This window comes from Triticum aestivum, chromosome 6D, assembly GCF_018294505.1.
Source record: "Triticum aestivum cultivar Chinese Spring chromosome 6D, IWGSC CS RefSeq v2.1, whole genome shotgun sequence".
NCBI classification, from domain to species: Eukaryota; Viridiplantae; Streptophyta; class Magnoliopsida; order Poales; family Poaceae; genus Triticum; species Triticum aestivum.
In genome coordinates, this window is record NC_057811.1 from 38,207,754 (window position 1) to 38,228,209 (window position 20,456).

The 20,456-nt window shown below is 46.8% G+C and overlaps 2 protein-coding genes across 2 annotated transcripts; one reads left to right on the forward strand and one right to left on the reverse strand.

Annotated features, from left to right (window-relative positions):
• Positions 1 to 4,353: 4,353 nt before the first annotated feature.
• Positions 4,354 to 7,896, reverse strand: LOC123143342 (potassium transporter 19). Its single transcript, XM_044562229.1, has 8 exons — positions 7,637 to 7,896; positions 7,190 to 7,339; positions 6,874 to 7,096; positions 6,531 to 6,779; positions 6,387 to 6,437; positions 6,028 to 6,288; positions 5,902 to 5,954; positions 4,354 to 5,775 (listed from the first exon to the last, which is right to left on the reverse strand). The coding sequence occupies exons 2-8, from the start codon at positions 7,292 to 7,294 to the stop codon at positions 4,501 to 4,503; spliced, it is 2,217 nt and encodes a 738-aa protein (XP_044418164.1). The 5' UTR covers positions 7,295 to 7,339; positions 7,637 to 7,896; the 3' UTR covers positions 4,354 to 4,500.
• Positions 7,897 to 13,187: 5,291 nt separating this feature from the next.
• LOC123143343 (histone H4) lies at positions 13,188 to 13,825 on the forward strand. The gene has a single exon (XM_044562230.1). The coding sequence runs from the start codon at positions 13,268 to 13,270 to the stop codon at positions 13,577 to 13,579; it is 312 nt and encodes a 103-aa protein (XP_044418165.1). The 5' UTR covers positions 13,188 to 13,267; the 3' UTR covers positions 13,580 to 13,825.
• The last annotated feature ends 6,631 nt before the right edge of the window (positions 13,826 to 20,456 follow it).

Sequence of the window (20,456 nt, forward strand, 5' to 3'; positions counted from 1 at the left end):
TGGCACTGGGCTCTAGGTTAATAGGTTAGTCCCAAAAATCATATAAAATAGCATATAAATGCATATAAAACATCTAAGATTGATACTATAATAGCATGAAGACTTCATAAATTATAGATACGTTGGAGACGTATCAGTTAGTCACGGGATGATGCATTACAGAACGAGTAAAGAGACTTGCTAGTAATGAGATTGAACTAGGTATGATGATAGCGACGATCGAATCTCGGGCAAGTAACATACCGATGACAAAGGGAACAACGTATGTTGTTATGCGGTTTGACCGATAAAGATCTTCGTAGAATATGTAGGAGCCAATATGAGCATCCAGTTTACGCTATTGGTTATTGACCAGAGATGTGTCTCGGTCATGTCTACATAGTTCTCGAACCCGTAGGGTCCGCACGCTTAACGTTCGATGATGATTTGTATTATGAGTTATGTGATTTGATGTACCAAAGTTTGTTCGGAGTCCCGGATGAGATCACGGACATGATGAGGAGTCTCGAAATGGTCGAGAGGTAAAGATTCATATATTGGAAGGTTGCATTCGGACATCGGAATGGTTCCGAGTGATTCGGGCATTTTTCCGGAGTACCGGGAGGTTACCGGAACCCCCAGGGAAAGATATGGGCCTTATGGGCCATAGGAAGGAGGCTAACCAGCCCACAGGGGGCTGGTGCGCCCCCCACAAGGGAGGAGGCCGAATTGGACTTGGGAAGGGGGCGCCACCCCCTTTCCTTCTCCTACTCCCTCTCCTTCCCCTTTTCCTCCTCCGGTAGAAGGAAAAAAGGGTGGGGCCGAATCCTACTAGGACTGGAGTGGTGGTCGCCGTAGTGTCGCAATGGCCGCGTTGGTGAGCTGCGCACATGCCTCCGACGTTCAGGGAAGGCACAGATCGAGAGGAGGACGGCGAGATGCAGTGTTGCACGGAGCAGCCGCCTCCTCATGTCTTGCGTCAAAGCCACCGGACTGATGGTGCTTGCACACGTGCTTGACCACCTGTTGCTGTCGTGGCCGAGGAAGAGGAGCAGCGGCGGCGGCCGGGGCTGTTGTTGCTTGCGCGTGCTTGCTGCTGCTTGGTGCTTCGGCCGATGCTTGCGGCTGCGCCGCTGCTGTCCGGCAAGGAGCAGCGAGTGTAGCCTGCTGCTGCTGCTTGGGTGAAGGAGAAGAAGAAGAAGAAGAAGAAGAAGGGGACAGGACCTGTGGCGGCGCGAGGAGCGGCGTCTCCGGCGAGGAGCGGCGACTCCGGCGAGGCAGCGAAGAGATGAGGCGTGAGGTGCTGGCTGCGGCTGTGCACTTGAGGAGATAAGGGAGAGAGACATGAACCAGGAGCACCAATCAGGACATGCCATGTCATCGATCCATGACTTCAAGCATTGGCCAATCAGAAGCAAGCAGCTGAATGTGTGCTTCTTTGTCCATTCTAAAAATTAAAAAAGAAAATGAATAAAATTTCAAAAAATCAAATCCTTTCACACTTAGTCCTTTCACATGTAATAGTTGCCACGAAAAATTTGAAACTTAGAATAAAACAATTTTCTTACTTCATTTGCCTTTTTGCAAATAAAAAATCTAGTTTTTGACACATAGAAAATGAAAAAAAATGATTTTTTTTGTACAACAAATTCTAAAATCTATTTGGCAACATTGTTTTTATTGGCGAGATGTACCTATGTGCCAATTTTCAACACATTATCACAAAATTTGCAATGAATATGGCCTTCGCCATAGTCACTTGGCTTGAAAGTCATAAATGTTTATACTTGCGATGCCGATTTGTGAAGATTTTTTTTTTCAACATTGTCATATTGCAAGTTTGAAATTTTTCCTCGCTACTAGTACACATAAAATGACTCCATTGGAAATTATTGCATTTTTTGAACTTGTATTCTTTTTCTTTTATTTTCTCCAAAACGGGGTCAAAATGGTCGGCATGACTATTCATGGAAAGGGGTCAAATCTCTCAAAACTCTAAGTGGTTCTTACATATAATGACTACTTGTGTACCTAAAAATATTTTTTAAAATTTTTAGGACATAGCTATCACACACTTGTGGTTCAAATTTGAATTACTTTTGGGAAATCAACATAAAGTCGTTTAAATGTGTGAAAGTAGCTAGAAAACTAGAAAATTCATGAAACTTGGGAATTGTGCATAAAGTATGGTCTACTTACTGTGATAATTGGAGTGGTGCAATTTTGCACCCTGTTTTTTGTACTTGCCTCACAAAAAACACCCATTGTTTACACTTAGAAAATAAAAATTTATTCTTTTGTAAAAAAAAGTTGAAAAATCTATTTGGCAACATTGATTGTAATGTCAGATGCGCCTATGTGTCTAATTTGGGAACATTAGAATAGACTATGCAATGAATATGGCCATCACCTTGGTCCTTTGACTTGAAAACCACGAATGTTCATACACGGTAGTCCGTTTTGTGAAGGATTCTTTTTTCAAATTTGTTATATTGAAAGTTTGGCATTTTTCCTCGTAACTAGTACACATAAAAAGACTCCATGCGAAAGGATTGCATTTTTTAAACTTGTATTCTTTTTCTTTCATTTTTTTCCAAAACGGGGTCAAAATAGTCGACATGGCAATTCATCACAAGGGGTCGAAACTCTCAAACTCTAAGTGGTTCTCCCATATAATGACTACTTGTGTACTTAAAAATATTTTTTGCCAATTTTTATGACTGAGCTATCACACACTTGCAGTTCAATTTTGACTTACTTTCGGGAAATTGACATAAAGTCATTTAAATGTGCGAAAGTAGCCAGAAAACTAGAAAATCCATGAAACTTGTGAATTGTGCATAAGATATGGTCTACTTACTGCAATAATTTGAGTGGTGCCATTTCGGACCCTATTTTTTGTACTTACTTTACAAAAAATACCCAATTTTGACACTTAGAAAATGAAAAAGGATTTTTTTGTACAAAAAAGTTGGAAACTCTATTTGGCAACATTGTTTGTAATGTCAATAGTCACCTATGTGTCTAATTTGGGCATATTATAAAAGATTATGCAATGAATATGGCCATTACCTTGGTCATTTGACTTGAAACCATAACTGTTCATACACGATAGCCCGTTTTGTGAACGAATTGTGCATAAAATATGGTCTACTTACTGTGATAATTGGACTAGTGCCATTTTGCACACTATTTTTGTACTTACTTCACAAAAAATACTCATTTCTTATTCTTAGAAAATCGAAAATGGTTCTTTTGTAAAAAAAAAAGTTGGAAACTTTATTTTGCAACACTGTTTGTAATGGCAATATGCACCTATATGGCCAACTTCACCACATTATCATAAACTATGCAATAAACATGGCCATCACATTGGTCATTTGAGACCAAACATTTACATGGCAAAAAGTGTAATTAATATGACCTCAAATGAAAAAGTTCTCAACATGAAAAATTTAGGTCTCGTCAAAATGAACAACTTTGATTTTTGGAACATCTTCATCCGAGGTCGTATGCAACCTGTACAGTTAAAACCGTGCAGCGTAGTGAAGACCCACTTTTGCCGAGTGTAGCACTCGGTAAAGACCCCCTTTTGCCGAGTGTCGCACTCGGTAAAGACCCTGTTTGCCGTGTTTTATTGTTTTACCGAGTGTTTTGTCCACGACACTCGGCAAAGTACCTGTTTGCCGAGTTTCGCTATTTTGCCGAGTACTTTCTGCTTGGGACTCGGCAAAGATACTATTGCCGAGTGCCCGACATAATGCACTCGGCAAAGAGCCTAACAATCGGCAAAGAGGAAAATTCCAGTAGTCCTCGGCAAGGAGGAGTCTTCGGATGCCGACGCGAGAATGATCGTGCAAGCCGTCTGCTGCAAGATGTTGCAGCAGCAGAAAGATGAGTTGGAGGCAGCGGCAAGGAGGAGGAGGAGGAGGAGGCGGCAGAGAAAGGGGGCGGAGGCGGCATACACGGCGGCAACGGCTCCTTGAGTGTGGAGGAGGCTCGGATTGCCAGTTCGACAGGGCAGAAAATCTAAATTATTTGCAGGGACTGCCGGACTATTATTCTTTTGTGATTGGGTATATAAAAACTTAAGTATACTTGTCTCTTTCTCGTTGTTATCGGGCATGTGATTCGGCATTGGTGTGTTCTACGCACGTTATGGATCGGTCTTTTATTTAAATTTCAAATTGCCTTTTACTGACGGATATATACATGATAGCGTTAGATGTCTGATTTCCGCATCCGTGTTTGCGGACCGGTCCCTGTCCAATCTGGGAGCAAATTTGCGGGTCGATGCACACTGCACTAGTGAGTTATTCCTAATTAAACCATGCCACATCAGCACGCAGGCAATCCATAAGATTTTTCCGCAAGTGGTGTACAGGATCATCCAAGCAATGCAGAATTCAGAGGTTTACACTGCTAATCCATTCGCGCTAAAATAAGTCGTCATCATCAACAAGTTCTGCAAAAGAAACGCCGAGCAAGACACTAGAAAACGCGCAAGGATTGATTGATGTTCTATATCTCGTAGGTGATCCCGACCTTGAGCAGCTGATCCTTGGGAATGGCGAGCGCCTTGTGGCTCTCGCTGAGGTTCTTCCTCAGGAAGGTGTAGACGTAGTTGACCACGATCCTCTTGATCAGCGATGACCCCGGCGCGGCCACCACGTCCGCCTCGCCGGTCAGGTACACCACTCCGCGCTCCAGCTCCGCATCGATGAACCGCTTCTCCTCCTCCGCGGCCGCCGCCTGCGCCGCCCGCAGAGCACCGTCGCCGTCGTTGTCGTCGGTGTGCTGGCTGCAGGAGAAGGCGGCCTCCTCATGGACGAACAGCTTGAGGCCGTCGAGGAGGGAATCGGAGAAGTCCTTGGCGGCCTCGATCTGGTCGGTGTAGCCGTAACGCGCCACGCAGCGGAACATGCGGTGCTCGGCGGGGCCGACCCTCCGGAAGATGAAGCGCTCGGCGGCGGCCACCCGCGGGATGGGGAGGTTCTTGATGGACATGAAGACGAAGACGGCGTGCACCGACGGCATCTTGTCGACGAGGCGCGGGAACACGGGAGGGACGCCCTGGACGAGCTCCGAGTAGAGCAGGCCGACGCCGGGCACCCGGCGCACGTCGGGGCGACCCAGGAGCGCCGCGAGCTTGGCGGCCGGCACGATGCGGTCGAGCTCGTACCAGTAGCGGCAGACGTGGACGTAGTGCCAGGTGGCCATGAGCGCCATGAGCACCAGCGAGAAGCAGAAGGGCAGGTAGCCTCCCTCGGCGAACTTGGAGAGGATGGAGGTGAGGTAGAGCATCTCGGTGGCCCCGAAGACGACGTAGAAGGCGGCGATGAAGGCGATGTTCTTCTTCCAGACGAGCAGCATGACGACGGTCATGAGGTGCGTGGTGATGGAGAAGACCATGACGACGCAGATCCCGTAGGCGTTGCCGATGTTGGTGGTGGTCTGGAATGCGAGGGTGACGACGATGCTGGCGGCGCCGATGAGGAAGTTGATCTCCGGGATGTACACCTGCCCGGCGTACTTCTTGGAGGTGTGCACCACCTGCACCCTCGGGAAGCAGCCGAGGGAGAGCGCCTTGGACAGGATGGCGAACGCGCCGGACAGCATGGCTTGGCTCGCAATGATGGCCGCCAGGATGGCCACGATGAACGTCGGCCAGAACATCGCCGCTGGGATAGACTTGTAGAAGGTGTCGGCGACGTCTTGCGGGAATTTGTGCAGGTAGGATGCCTGGCCCATGTAGCATAGCGCCACGGAGGGGAAGATGATGAAGCTGAAGCTCAGCTGCAAATTAAACAGGCCAGAAAATGAAGAAAACTTCAGTCCATGCATATGGAGCTGCTCTGAACTAGTAATGTACCACAGATCAATAGCACAAATGGAGTGAAAAAATGGTAGCTAGTGGCGAACCTGAATGGCCTTGATGTTGAAATGGCCAAGGTCAGCAAACATGGCCTCCGTGCCTGCGCAGGGAAATAAATGATTAGTAGAAAGAAAGAAAGGCATGCATCATCTGACTGAAGTTGAATTACGTGCCTGTGGTGCAGAGGACGACGCCCCCGAGAGAGAGCCACGCCTGCTTGCCGTTCCTTCGGAAGTAGTCCACAATGTACATGGGGTTGAGGGCCCTGAGCACGGTGGCGTCGTGGGCGGCGAGGTTGTACGCCCCGATGCCGGCGATGAGGACGAACCACACCAGGATGATGGGCGCGAAGGAGTAGCCCACCTTGTCCGTGCCGAAGCGCTGCACCGAGAAGAGCAGGAAGAGGATGGCCACCGAGATCCACACCACCTGCACTGTTTTCACATACAAGATACAACAAACCACATTCAGTTCAGTTCGCTGGCCGACAGCTCTTGACAAATGTTAGTAGTACAAAAACATAGGTTCGTACATTGGGTCAAGTTGGGCGCCTTCTCCCTGATCCCGCTCACCGCAGAGAGCACTGCATCAGCACACACAGCCATCAAGCGTCAGATTAACCGGTTATACTATTCAAATCTAGGAAGTTGCTGAATGTACGTAGAGTAGGTAGTACCAGAGATTGCGGGCGTGAGGGAGCCGTCGCCCATGACCATGGAGGTGCCGAGGATGGTGACGGTGAAGAGCGCGATCCTGGCGGCCTTGCTGGACTCGAGCCTCTGCTTCACCCACTGCGCCCTCTTGGTCTTGGAGCTGGGCTCCGGGATGCTGTAGTTGGACACGGACGCGTCCTCGGCCTGCTGGTTGGGGATCATCCGGATCTTGGCGTACCGCGAGATGAGCGAGTAGAGCGCGAACGTGCCCCCTACATACACCATTCACAGTTAATACAATGGCATGCATGTCCATGAACAAACACAAGAAGAAGATTATATATAGAACAAGGTGGTGGTGCTCACCGTCGCCGTTGTCGTTGGCGTAGAGGACGATGAAGACGTACTTGAGCAGGGGCAGGAGGATGAGGGTGTAGAGGATGAGGGAGAGGACGCCGAGGATGTCGTCCGGGTGCCGGATGCCGCCCGGGAAGGTGCCCGAGTAGGTGTAGAGCGGCGACGTCCCGAGGTCGCCGTACACCACGCCGATGCTCTGGAACGCCAGCAACACCGTCTGCCTCCAGCTTGCCTGCATGCATGCATACAGTCAGACACAGCACAGCAGCCGGCCGTGGGACAGGTTAAGTAAGTCAACAAGATGATGGATGATTTGGTCGCTGACCCCGGAGCCGTGGCGCCTGTCGCCGGAGACCTTCTCGGCGTCCCCGTAGAGCGAGTCGTGGCGCGCCAGCGTCTCCCCCGCGCCCTCGGCAGGTTCCACCGACATGATCTCGCCTCGTCTCTTGTCAACCACCACAACCTGCCAAGGAAGCTGCTGAAACAAGGAAGGGTTTAAGTCTTTAGTGCGGTGGTGGATCTGGTTTTTGAAGACTTTACGAGAGCAATAAGGGATTTTAATTAGAGTGATCCACAACAGATCCTCATGGATCCAGGAGGATTGGGTCGTCAAAAATCAAAACTCAAAACTCAAAACACTAGACAAACCGGAATTCGCAAGTACGATTTCGTATGAACGACCACCGCACGGCCGGACAAAATCGTGGGAAATCCAGAGAAAACGAGTGGCAAGGAGAAGTCGACGGAAGAAATGAAGAGGGATAGATCGTACCGGGGCCGGGGGGCGAGGAGAGGGTCTGGTCTGAAGCAGACGCGGCGGCGACCAGATCGATCCTCCTGACGCCGGCGCGAGAGCGAGCGGTAGACGACGACGGATCCCTTGCGCCTGCTGAGGCGCTCCCGCCGGCTAATTATATACAGGCAGGGTCTGACGAACGCGTAGACGCAGCAGGCTATAGCCAGCCAGGCTCATCAGCTGCCTGCCTCGCTACAGCTCTCCGGCGCATTTACTCGGCGTGAATGCGAATGATTTCTCCACCCGATTTGCTCCGCGCTTTGCCGTTTTCGGCCCTCCCGCGTTCGTTTCTTTCCGCTTCGTCCAGGCAGGGCCACGTTCTCGCGTTAGCTTCTTTCCGTTTTGGACGCTTGGAGTCGGACGCGGTGCATTTGGACGTTTTGGACCCCAAACAAACATTTCCGTATTTACTCGCCTTCCCTTATTTTGCACTCAACCACATTCATCTCCTCCTGCACAAACGACTGCCCGCCAGACGCGGCAGCCCAAGCCGCGTGCCGTCTTCGACCGTCGACGGTCAATGGGGTTATTCATCCGCACATCTACGTGGCACCTCACGGACACGTCCTTCCTTCCGATATCCGCCACGGCGTTGTCGGTACTAACATCGTACACCACAGCCTATCAATTAGTCGTAACTGAATTTTACTGTTGCGGTTTACCGTGTTAGGTGCACTAGCTTCATGCTAGGCCGCCTGACGGGTTATGTAAGCGGTAGAGCGATGATTGTGTCACGGATATCAATAGCACGGTATACGAGAAGGCGTGTTTGTTTTGTTACCCACGACGTACAAGTGTCTGCAGTAATTTGTCAAACAATAAGTAGTCTCCTTCTCTATTGATGAAATATATGTACTACTCGTGTAACTTTAATGCTACAGCCCACGAGTTAGCCGTCTCTCGAGCGGTGTGACGACCAACAAAAAGTCATCAAAACAACCTTTTTTTCTCGCAGGACGCCGGTATCGATTGTTCTTTGATCCTCTCGCATCTGGCCGCTCTTGGACCGATTGGTTTTCCACGATGCTCTAGTGACCCACGTGTGCCACTCAACTGCATGCCTCGGAAAACGTGAGAGACAACCGGTGATGACCAAACCCTCTTTTATACACTACCCATGTCCTCTCTCATACGTCATTCATCTTCCCTCTCTGACCACCACTCTTGGATGACACATTTACTCGGCAAAAATCATAAATTTAACCTGTGAATGAAAAAAATTCACAAAGTGAACTGTTAATAATAAAAAAATCATCCAGCTGACTTTTTTGTGTAGCGCCCAACATCTAGGCGCCACACTACACTGTGCAGCGTCTGAGTAACAGACGCTACACGTCTGACAGCGTCGTATCTCAAACTACATAAAAATTACTAAGTCAATATGCAACGCCTGAGAGCTAGGCGCTATGCAGCGTCTAGCATCTAGGCGTTGCACTAGCGTGCGACCCGACGCGCTAGCATAGCAGGATTTCCTGAGTTTGACTACACATCTCTTTCCACACCTGCATTTGTTGACTGCCTCGCCATGTGCCGTCACTGTGTTTCGGTCATAGGTACAGTCACGGCCTTCACGTGACCGTGTGCACTACATTTGTCCAAGGGTGTGCAGTAACCATTTTTTAACTACTCAAGTACTACTAGAGCTACTACTATATCATATCGCATCACATCGCTAAGGCAACATAGACCGCCGCGTCCTACTCCAATCGATCGATTGCAGCGTTTGAGTCGACCCGTGCAGCGCCTAGTGTAACGATTAGATCTCAGACGTTGCATATTGACTTAGTAATTTTTAAACAATTTAGAGTGCGACGTTGGCCAGGTGTGTAGCGTCTATCAGTCAGGTGCTGCATAGTATAGTGTGGCGGCTAGATGTCGGACGCTAAAAAAAAGTCAGCCGGATGAAATTGCTTTGTCAACAGTTCATTTTATGAATTTTTTTCGTCCACAGGTCAAATTTATGATTTTTGCCCATTTACTCATCGTTCATGCAAAGGATTTCTCCACCCGATTTACTCTGCACTTGTCGTTTTTTACGTCCTCGCGTTTGTTTCTTTCTGTTTTGTCCAGCCAGGAGTGGACCTTCTCGCATTAGTTTCTTTCCGTTTTGGACAAATGGTTTTTGGACAAGGTGGACTGGAGCTCATCTTCAGCCAGAAAGACCCGAACATCCCCATGGTGCCGACTGTCATTATTATGCCTCGCTTTCCACACCAAACTTGCGCGTCTTGGGATATTGGAAGAACAGCCAGGGGCACGTGGTCGATGCCGGAAGCATACACGCCACCCAAACCAGGTATTGATGGATTTTTAAACAAAAAATATAATTAGAGCAGCACCAAAGTATTACTATTACTAGTGGGTCCCACAATTCTATGGAAATGTCACTAATTGTCTACTATTAAAGACGAGTTAGGATGTACGTTTGTACGTCCAACTCCCCCTCCCCTGGACCCCCCTGCCCACATCGTGCATTAACTCAATCGATCAAATCAAATCTTATAGAAACCTTGGCAAAATCAAAGCTTTCATTTCTTTGAGTTACACATACTCACAAATCAAATCTTATCAAAACATTAACGAAATAAAAAAAACTTGCATTCCCCTATCAATACCGAAATAAAATCAAATATTATTAAAAAAACTCCGCCAAATAAAACTTATCTTGTCTACCCTACAAATACTCAAATCAAATCAAATCTTACCGAAATCTAGAATATAATGAGTGTAAGATCTATGTCGGACATGATTGGTGTTGAGCCGCTACAATATATATGCCTCCGTTGTAACACACGAGCAATTAGCTAGTTATATTCAATTTGGATACTCTTTAGAGAGTTCATTTTGTTCTTGACAATAAGAAAACTATATTCCTCAAATAATGGTCATATTGTTTAACATGTGGTGAGAAATAAAGTCAAAGATTGAAGATTCCCAAAAGCTTGAAGAACTGGTGCTAAAAGAGTTTTTTGCTAAGCCATCCACAACTTCATTTGCCTCCGGGTAGTAGTGTTGATAATAGACTTTGCAAAGTCCATACTTAGTTGCTTAGTCTCCATGATAGTCGCCACATCCAGTCTAACATATGCATCCTGTTGGATCAAAACATCAATGGCAAAGGAGCAATCTGACTCCAAAACCAGACTAGTACACCCAATATTTGCTGCGAGGTATAAGCCATTCATGAGAGCAATAATTTATGCTAAATCAATAGTACTCACATGGGTGGGGGGGGGGATCATGTAGTCGCCGCTATAAAAGTTACCCGATCATCTCGAGCAACAACTCCAGTAGCACTCAACAAAGTTTTAGAATGAAATGAGGCATCAACACGAATTTTATAATTCCGTAGCTCGACTTCTTCCACATGTGATCACTCTCTCTGACGGGTTATTTAGGGGTCAAAGATCTAATGAAATTTGTTGCTCGTGCCTTAATTGATATCACAAATCTACCAGGTAACTGCACCGTTTTCCCTTTGATAAATTGTCGGCGTTGTCACCACAAGTACGCTGCGATTACAATGAGCTCCGCCATAGGCAGCTCCAGGAGACTGGATTCAATCTTGGCAAAATTTCCATAGTGACTAAGCCTGAGGGATCTTCCATCGTTTCGCTTGTTGTATAATCTCAAACAAGCCCAACTCATACCAAATGTTCTTCGCTTGCCGACAAGTACAAAAAATGATGGACGTCTTCATATCCGACGAGGCAAATGGGGCATTGGACTGAGCATGGGATGTGGCGCCCCGCTAGAGTTCCATAGTAGGGGAGGGTACCCAAAGAAACTACTAGACAAAGTGTCTAACCTTTCTTGGAAATCCCAACCGCAATGCTCCTTCCAAATCATATTAATATGGATATTTCTCTGCCCATCAGACCTCATCGCGACCTCCATATTGATGAGCAAATTCTCTATGGTACGCCGATTGAACTTAAAAAGATCATGAGCGAGTATAATTCTAGGCAACAAAGTCTTCAATGACTTGAACATTAAGCGGAAGTTGCAGAATACGCTTAACATAAATGGCAGAGAAAGCATCACGTATGAGATATTCGATTCTTCAACTTTTCGTCAGCATAGTTGCACCCCTTGGTGTAATAATTCTCCGGGTTGCGCTTGAAGGGATCCAATGCAAGGATCTTGCTAGATATTTATTTGTGAACATGTCCCCACGCGCTATATACAACCCCTTTTGAAAGTTTTAATACCCTCAAAAATACTCTGCCAAGTGAAGGATAATCCCTTCTTCGGGCCAGCTTCCAAATTATTTCCAACTGGAGAGTATTTAGCACTACACACACATGTGTGATAGCAACATTTTTGTGTTTATTCCACCAGTGTTTAAACCAGATAATCCCAAAATTACCGAAAAATCACTGCAAATATTGCTACTAATGACTAATGGATGCAAGAAATTGAGAAAATCCATTGTTTAACGTGTTTCCATAGAAAATGAGCTCAAACATGGAATAATATTGTCACATAGAACAAAACATGAAGTGTGGTGAACAAGGCAAGTCAACGGGAGGCGCCGGGACACATCCAGAGGAGAAGACGACACATGGTACGGGCAAACGTGCTCGTACCAATGATCATACCAACATTATCACTTTATCAAGTTGAAACAACTAATTTGAACTTAATCGACATATAAAATCGTACTCAACATTCAGGAAAGTTATTAACACTTCACAAACCCAAACAACTCCTACAACCCGAATAACAACGTAAACAACACCAATCTGCTTTTTGACACCCCCCATTTGATCCCTAAAAATCTACAGCCATAACTCATTCTCAAGAATTCACATTCTCAGGAATTTGTAGCCCAAAGAAAGGGGCCTTGCTTTCACTTCGGCCCCGTGGAGAACCCTGGGAACGCTCCCAAGTTTATATTTGTTGACACCAAAACTTGGGAGCTCCTATTTAGCGCTTAAGGCGAAGATGGCTCTATAGCACACGCTCGACCGACACTCAAACCACTCGGTCGACTCGTTTTTTTTTGCTCGTTCCTCTGTTGTATGCTCTCCCACAGAAAAAGTAGATATCACATTTTGTGTTAGTTGTTGAAATAGAAAAGTTCATGAACTTTAAAAATATTTATAAATTCTGAAAGTGTTCATGAATTTAAATCGTTCGTGAATTATGTTCAAAATTTCAAAATGGTGATGATTTCAAAAAATGGTTAAAAAAAGTTCATAATTTCTGAAAATTTCATAAACATTCTTTACGAAAATGTAAAAAAACTAGACAAAACCCGAGTGGAAACGAATAAAAAAATCCGGGTGATTCACAAAACCTGTTGAAATTTTCTTTACATTTTCTTTGAGAAACAAATAGTCTTTATATGAGCGTGCTCACTTCCGCCCACGCCCCCCGCTCCCGCTCCCGCCACGTCACCGATCCGCGCCACCCAGTCTCCCCACTCACAGCCATCCATCACCCATCCGACGGCCCACACCGCGCATCACGCGGATCGTGCCCTTCTCATCGCCGGAAACCTCGCAGCTACAAATCCCCCACGCCCGAGCGCCATCCAACTCACCTCGCCACCACACCGCCGCAACCACCACCACCACCAGCAGCACACACTCAGAAGCGAAGATGTCCGGCCGCGGCAAGGGAGGGAAGGGCCTCGGCAAGGGCGGCGCCAAGCGCCACCGGAAGGTGCTGCGCGACAACATCCAGGGCATCACCAAGCCGGCGATCCGCCGTCTTGCCCGCAGGGGCGGCGTGAAGCGCATCTCGGGGCTCATCTACGAGGAGACCCGCGGCGTGCTCAAGATCTTCCTGGAGAACGTCATCCGCGACGCCGTCACCTACACCGAGCACGCCCGCCGCAAGACCGTCACCGCCATGGACGTCGTCTACGCGCTCAAGCGTCAGGGGCGCACCCTCTACGGATTCGGCGGCTGACCTGCGCCCGCTGCTCCAATCTCCAATCTCCATCGACTCTGACTCTGCTAGCTGCTGTTCTGGTGCTATGGTTTCGTTTCTGAGTGCGTGCGTTGTTGGTCCATCGGTCTGTGTAGTTAGTGGAAGGCGATGGATCTGAATGCAGTCAGTTCGTCAGAGTGCGTCTGTTGATCTATCGGTCTCTGTAGTCAGTTCCTCAGTGGAAGGCGATGAATATGAATGCAATGGGGTCGTTGGTTCTTTCTATTTGAATCTGGTCACCAGCAACTTGTTATGCCACTAAAAAATTTCTCAGCAGAGAAGTTATTTGCGGTAATTTTCGTTTTAATCTTCATACCGTGCGCGTACAGAGATCGAAATAGACAGGGGATCCCAGCCCCCTTTGTTCTGTTTCTGCTGTATTTCGTTGTGCAGTCTGTTCCCAAACCCAGCTCCTCTTCAGCCGTATGTAAACGAGGTGGAAGGGGATGGCGGTCCAACTGTCTCCATCTGAACTACTCTTGCGTTGGAATGCTGTACTTGGGCGCCTGATCATGGGCTTCATGATGAAAATGGAGCCGGGAGCGATCCTCCTGTTTTTCTGTAATAGTTACGCACTCTGAATTTAAGTTTTTTTTCATCAGTTATACTTATGTACCCCCTCCGTTCCTAAATATACGACGTTTTGGTAGTTTAATTGAACTACCAAAATGTCATGTATTTAGGAGCAGAGGGAGTGTGTTCTAAAACTCTGGTGATGGCAAAAACTTTAGTTCAGTTAAATCAAATTGTTATAGAACTGCACATTGCTCAACATAAAAGCTGGCTAACTTGTAGTGACGTGAGAGAGAAAAAAAATCTTACAATCATCTTGTGCTTCCCCCAAAAAAGTAGCTATTTTGCTACCGGGACATATTTTTCTCCTCTCTGATGATGTGTGCCCAAAGCCTCCATGAGCTGGCTAACATTTGAATTTCAACCCTTTCAAGAGTTCTCTTAACAAATGGACCTTTTCACTTCCTCGCAAAGAAAAAGACATAGATTTTGATCCAGTCAAGGATAGGCCGGATCAAAGTGAAACTAACATTGTTTTGGATATGGTTCTACCTCTTAAGAAATAAAGCATCTCAATTACTCGTCTAAAAGATGGGTGAATTATCACATAGAGTTGGAACACGTCTCTTAACTGATTGATAGTAAGGTGTGGAAACCTTCATGCTCGTCTAATTAGGATGGAAATATGATAGTCACAACAAGATTGCTCATACGAGGCAAATTCTGGAATTATGTATTGGAGTCATTCATTTCGATTATCCGCATCTCATAATAAAGATGACCTCTTTCTTACAAGCTGCGGCATTTGCTCATGACGAGCAAACCTTTTATCTTGGGGGAGTTGATTAGTCCAATTTATGTGATAATTTTGATAGTTATGTTGTGCCTACATGGCAGGCTTTGAGGAGTTTTATCGCGTTTGTGCACTAAATTTTCTCGGTATTCCACAGGTGACGTCCTTTGGAGTAAATAAAGTTTTATGAAAGGAATCCTAGATAATAGTGAACTGACCTGGACAAACATAACCAAGGGGACAAGGGCTAGTTGCCGTGCAGCAAGAAGGTAAGACATAGCTGCAAAGCAATATGTTGCTTCGATAAAATATGTTGTATAATGATAGATTTACTAAGAATTTATTCAATAAATATATTGTATAAACGAGTTGAAAGCTGTCGTTTTAGTAGTACTGGGAGCCCCCACCCGTAATTATCCCATAAAACTCCATCACTCAGAAATATGATGGGGAAAAGAAACTGAAAACATTGAACAACAAAGAGGACAGTCGATGCTAACCGACGGAAAACACGGTAGCCGCAGAGCATAGGATAAGATGACCAACGAAGGAGAGAAGGTGGAAAAACAACAACCGGACATAAAGCCAGGACCGACACGAGGGGCGGCGCCAGAGGAAACAAGACAGACGGCGATGGTGCGAGGGAGGAGGGGAGGAAGACGGATCGGAGGAACAAAAGAAAAGATACATTATAAAACCTGAAATGTTTAAGGACTAAAGTGTAAAAGGAAAAATAATAAACAGAGAAATTTTGTTTTAGGCAAATAAATAGAGAAAGTTTTTTTTGAGACAAATAAACAGGGAAAGTGAAAACTGGAAACAGGAAAACACGCGGCCGCTCTGTTTGGCTCTGTTCGAAAAAAAACAAAGTGAAAGTGAAAAATGCAATCTCAAATATTTTAGAAAAAAAAAACAGAAAACAAAGTCCAAGAATATTAGTATATGCTTGGCCCGCTTGTATGCAGAGGCTTCAGCCCAGTCCAACCAACAGCGCCCAACCCCACCACACCTGTTCCGCCGTCAGGAGAGAACAATCTCGGCAGCGATAATTACCAAGAAGAATGCTCTCTTCCCCTAAGGCGATAAACTTAGGGTTTAGACCTCTTCCGGCGGCCGCTGCCGGAATTTACCTTTAGCTCCGCTCCGGGCCAGATCCGACTACCCTGGTCTCGGGCTGACAAAGGGGGATCCCTGTGATCCTGCCCGGCCTTGGACTATGGGTCAGCTAGGGTTTCGCGGCACCGAGATCGGATTGATAGAGATGGGGGACAGTTCAAGATCGCAGAACAAACAGGGGAAGGAGTCGGCGGAAGGGTTGCTGGCGAGGCTCACCCTGCAGGAGGAGGAGGATGATTTCATCTGGGAGGAAGAATTGCCGGATATGATGGAGCCGGCGAAGTGGCTTGCGATTGTGAGGGTACATACGACGAGAACTTTCAGCCCTAACGCGCTATACAATGATATGAGGGCGGCCTGGAATCCTGCGAAATAGGTGGTATGGAGGAGGATCGAAGCAAACCTGTTCACAGCGCAGTTTGGATGTTTAGGAGATTGGAAGAAGGCTATGATCGATGGACCATGGCTGTTCAGGGAGCAGGCTGTAATCATGGAGGAGTATGATGGCTTCAGAAACCTTGATACTTTCAAGCTGGACAAGCTAGCGGTTTGGGCCCAGATCCGTCGTCTCCCGGACAAGTTCTTGATTGAACCAGCAGTAAGAGGCCTGGCATCGTGCATCGGGGAGGTAGAAGAAGTCCAGCTCAAGCTCCCAACAGGCTTTTTTGGTGAGTTTGTGAGGGTAAAGGTGAAGATCGACATCAATGCCAAAATCAAGCGTTTTGTCACTGGCAGAAAGGGGGAGGAGAGGATCAAATACCAGGTGAAATATGAAAAGTTGCCTACCTTCTGCTACAACTGTGGGGAATTTGGCCATTGGCATGAGGAGTGTGGAGAAGGGGAGCATGATTAGTCCAGTTTTGAATGGGGGGATTTTATCTTAGCTAACAATGTACGCTTCAGGCAGCCCAATCGTGGTAACTTTGCACCACAGCGAGGCAGAGGAGGAAATTGGACAGGAGGACATGGGAGGGGCCGTGAACCGTTTGATCCAAGCCAGAGTTGGCGTTTTAATGCCAAGCAGAACCAGACTCAGAACAGGGCGGCCCCGAAGGAGGGATCGAAGGAAGATTTAGCAGCAGATACGGCCGCCGTGGGACTGGAGACAACGGAGGTTCTTCCGTCAAACAAACACACTTCTGTTGAAAATATGGTGAGTTCGTCGGAGACTAGTCTGTCCAAAGGAGGGTCAGAGACCTCGCAATCACTGGTGGTCAGAGATAACCAGACTCTAGTTCCACCGCTCCCGCCTGTCTATGTGTCACCAAGAAAGGAGTATAAGAGGCCTAAGAAGGGGAGCAACGAAGCTGAAGCAGGAAGGCCGCTGGAGTTGGTTGGAGATAGAGAAGAGAATGCGACAAAAAAATCATATGAATGCCTCATCGGCGGGCTCCTTCGAGGAGCGCCGCCAGGCGCAATGAGTATCTTAAGCTGGAACTGTCGCGGTGCGGGCAAAGCTGCGACAGTTAGAGAGCTTCGCGATCTCGCGAGGAATTTTGCCCCTACCCTGCTTTGCGTCGTTGAAACACAAATAGAAAGGACTAGGGTAGAAAATTTAGCAGGAACAATTGGTTATGATAATAGCTATGCTGTAAGTAGTCAAGGCAGAAGTGGTGGGTTAGGAATTTTCTGGAATAATCCAATAAAGATTGAGATTCTTGGTTTTTCGGTGTATCATATTGATTGCTCAGCGGAGGAACCGGGTGATGACCCATGGAGAATGACACTATTTTATGGAGAGGCACAAACACACTTACGCTACCAAGCGTGGGATGTGTTGAAGGGAATAAGCACTTTGAGCGAGCTTCCGTGGGTGTGTGTTGGCGATTTCAATAAAGTCCTACGTCCGGATGAACAAGTTGGAGTAGTAGAACGTAGTAATGCTCAGATTCAAGGTTTGCGAGATGCTGTCGATGTTTGCATGTTGATGGATATTGGCTATCAAGGACCTTTCTGGACATACGAGAAAAAGGTGACGGGTGGGAGCTACACCCGTGTGCGCCTAGACCGGGCTTTAGCCACTGCTGAACTGAATGAAAGGTACCCAAATGCATACGTGAAACACCTGACAGCAGCCACGTCAAATCACAGTCCTATCTTGTTAAATTTACAAGGGACAGCGCCACAAAATCATAAGAGAGATTTCAAATATGAGGTGATGTGGGAGACCCATGAGACATGGAAGGATACAATTACGGTGAGTTGGACAGCAGGGGACCCAGCTGTATGTATGGAGGAGCTGAGGAACAAACTGCGGAACATCTCGGCGGAGCTGATCACATGGAATAGAAACACTTTCAGGTCTGTCCGTAAGGAGATCAAACAGTTGAAGCTGGAGCTGGAACACCTGCGAGCAGATCCGAGTCGGATAGCACCGACTCATATAGAGCTGAAAATCAACGAAAAACTAGTTGAGTTGTACCATAGAGAAGAACTCATGTGGAGGCAACGTGCTAGATTGGAGTGGCTCTCGGCGGGGGACAGAAACACACGTTTTTTCCACCTACGAGCAAGCCAACGACGGAAGAAGAACATGATAAAAGCACTAGCGAACTTTGTGGGCACACATATAGAAGATCCAGAGGAGCTGAAGAGGATGGTAACTGAATTCTATAAGAATCTGTACACTTCAGTAGGCGTTGCTGATATGGATCGGGTACTTTCGACGGTCCCAGTCAAGGTTACTCCACAAATGAACGCTATGCTCCTAGCGCCATACACAAATGAGGAAGTAAAAACTGCTCTTTTCCAAATGTTCCCAACGAAGGCCCCTGGACCGGACGGTTTCCCAGCTCATTTCTATCAAAGGCATTGGGATATTTGTGGTGAGGAAGTGACCAAAGCAGTTCTAAGGATCGTCAGAGGAGAGGAAGGAGTTGATTGTGTTAACGACACTGTCCTGGTTCTTATACCTAAAGTTCTGAATCCGACCCAACTCTCTCAGTTCCGTCCCATCAGTTTGTGTAATGTCATTTATAAAATTGTGTCGAAGGTGGTGGCCAACAGGCTCAAAGTTATTCTTCCAGATATCATCTCTGAGGAACAATCGGTGTTCGTACCAGGTCGGTTGATTACTGATAATATTATTTGCGCATATGAGTGTTTGCACTTTATGAAGAGAAATAGAGCTAAGTCCAACAGTTATTGTGTGTTGAAACTGGACATGATGAAAGCCTATGACAACTTGGAGTGGTCATACCTCCGAGCCATGATGGAGAAGTTAGGTTTTGCACATGCTTGGGTCAAAGCAGTGATGTCTATGGTACAATCTGTGTCCTTCTCGGTGTTGTTCAATGGTGAGAAATTAGAGAATTTTACACCTACATGTGGAATCCGGCAGGGAGATCCTATTTCCCCTTATCTTTTCTTGATTGCAGCAGAGGGCCTTTCGTGCCTCTTGAAATCTAGTTCTCAGTCGTCTGGTTTTGAAGGGATCAAGGTGGCACCGACAGCTCCGTCTGTTAACCATCTCCTTTTTGCAGATGATAGCCTGTTGCTTTTTAAGTCAAGTGTTGAAGGGGCTACAAAGGTATCAAACCTACTGGATGTATATTGCAGGGCTTCTGGGCAGAGGATTAATCATGAGAAATCATCCATATTCTTTAGCAAGGGTTGCAGCCATAGTTTGAGAGATAATATCAATCAAGTTCTAAATGTTCAAAATGAATCTTTAAGTGACAGGTATTTGGGAATGCCAACAGACGTCGGCCAGTCAAAGATGGGTACCTTCAAATATCTGAGAGATAAAGTTTGGGAGAAGGTACGGGGATGGATGGAGAAACTATTGTCAGCTGCACGGAAAGAGGTCTTGATTAAGTCGGTTGCCCATGCCATACCGGTTTATTCCATGGCGTGCTTTCGATTACCCAGAGGCTTGTGTGACAACATCACATCTATCATTAGACAGTTTTGGTGGGGAAGTAAGCAGGGGAAGAGGAAACCATGTTGGGTCTCGTGGGACGTTATGACAAAACCAAAATATCTCAGTGGCATGGGTTTCAGGGATATAGAGATCTTCAACTTATCATTGCTCGCATGGCAGGCGTGGAGAATGCTTGAGGAGCCCAATTCCCTTAGCGCCAGAATTCTCAAAGCTGTCTACTTCCCACTCCATTCTTTCCTAGAAGCAGAACTTGGTGGCAAACCATCTCAGATATGGCGCGCTATAATCGATGGCATGGATATATTGAAGCAGGGTATCATTAGACGCATTGGGAATGGAGCCACAACAAGCATATGGGAGACCAATTGGTTGCCTCGGGTTGGACCAATGCGGCCGATCACCTCACTAGTTACAAATCCTCCTGTGATGGTTTCTGAGCTGATCGATAACACAACAACATCCTGGAAGGAAGATTTGATACGGGCCACATTCTTACCTTTTGATGCAGACACCATCCTGTCGATACCCTTGTGTACGAGGGCGGTAGATGA

What these genes read in the sequence shown, in the direction of transcription:
- LOC123143342 (XM_044562229.1), bottom strand. Translation starts at nt 7,294, where the DNA reads ATGTCGGTGGAACCTGCCGAGGGCGCGGGGGAGACGCTGGCGCGCCAC. An exon ending in CGTCGTCCTCTGCACCACAG is followed by an intron (nt 5,955 to 6,027) that starts GCACGTAATTCA and finishes TTCCCTGCGCAG; the next exon opens with GCACGGAGGCCATGTTTGCT. An exon ending in TCAACATCAAGGCCATTCAG is followed by an intron (nt 5,776 to 5,901) that starts GTTCGCCACTAG and finishes TTTAATTTGCAG; the next exon opens with CTGAGCTTCAGCTTCATCAT.
- LOC123143343 (XM_044562230.1), top strand. Translation starts at nt 13,268, where the DNA reads ATGTCCGGCCGCGGCAAGGGAGGGAAGGGCCTCGGCAAGGGCGGCGCC.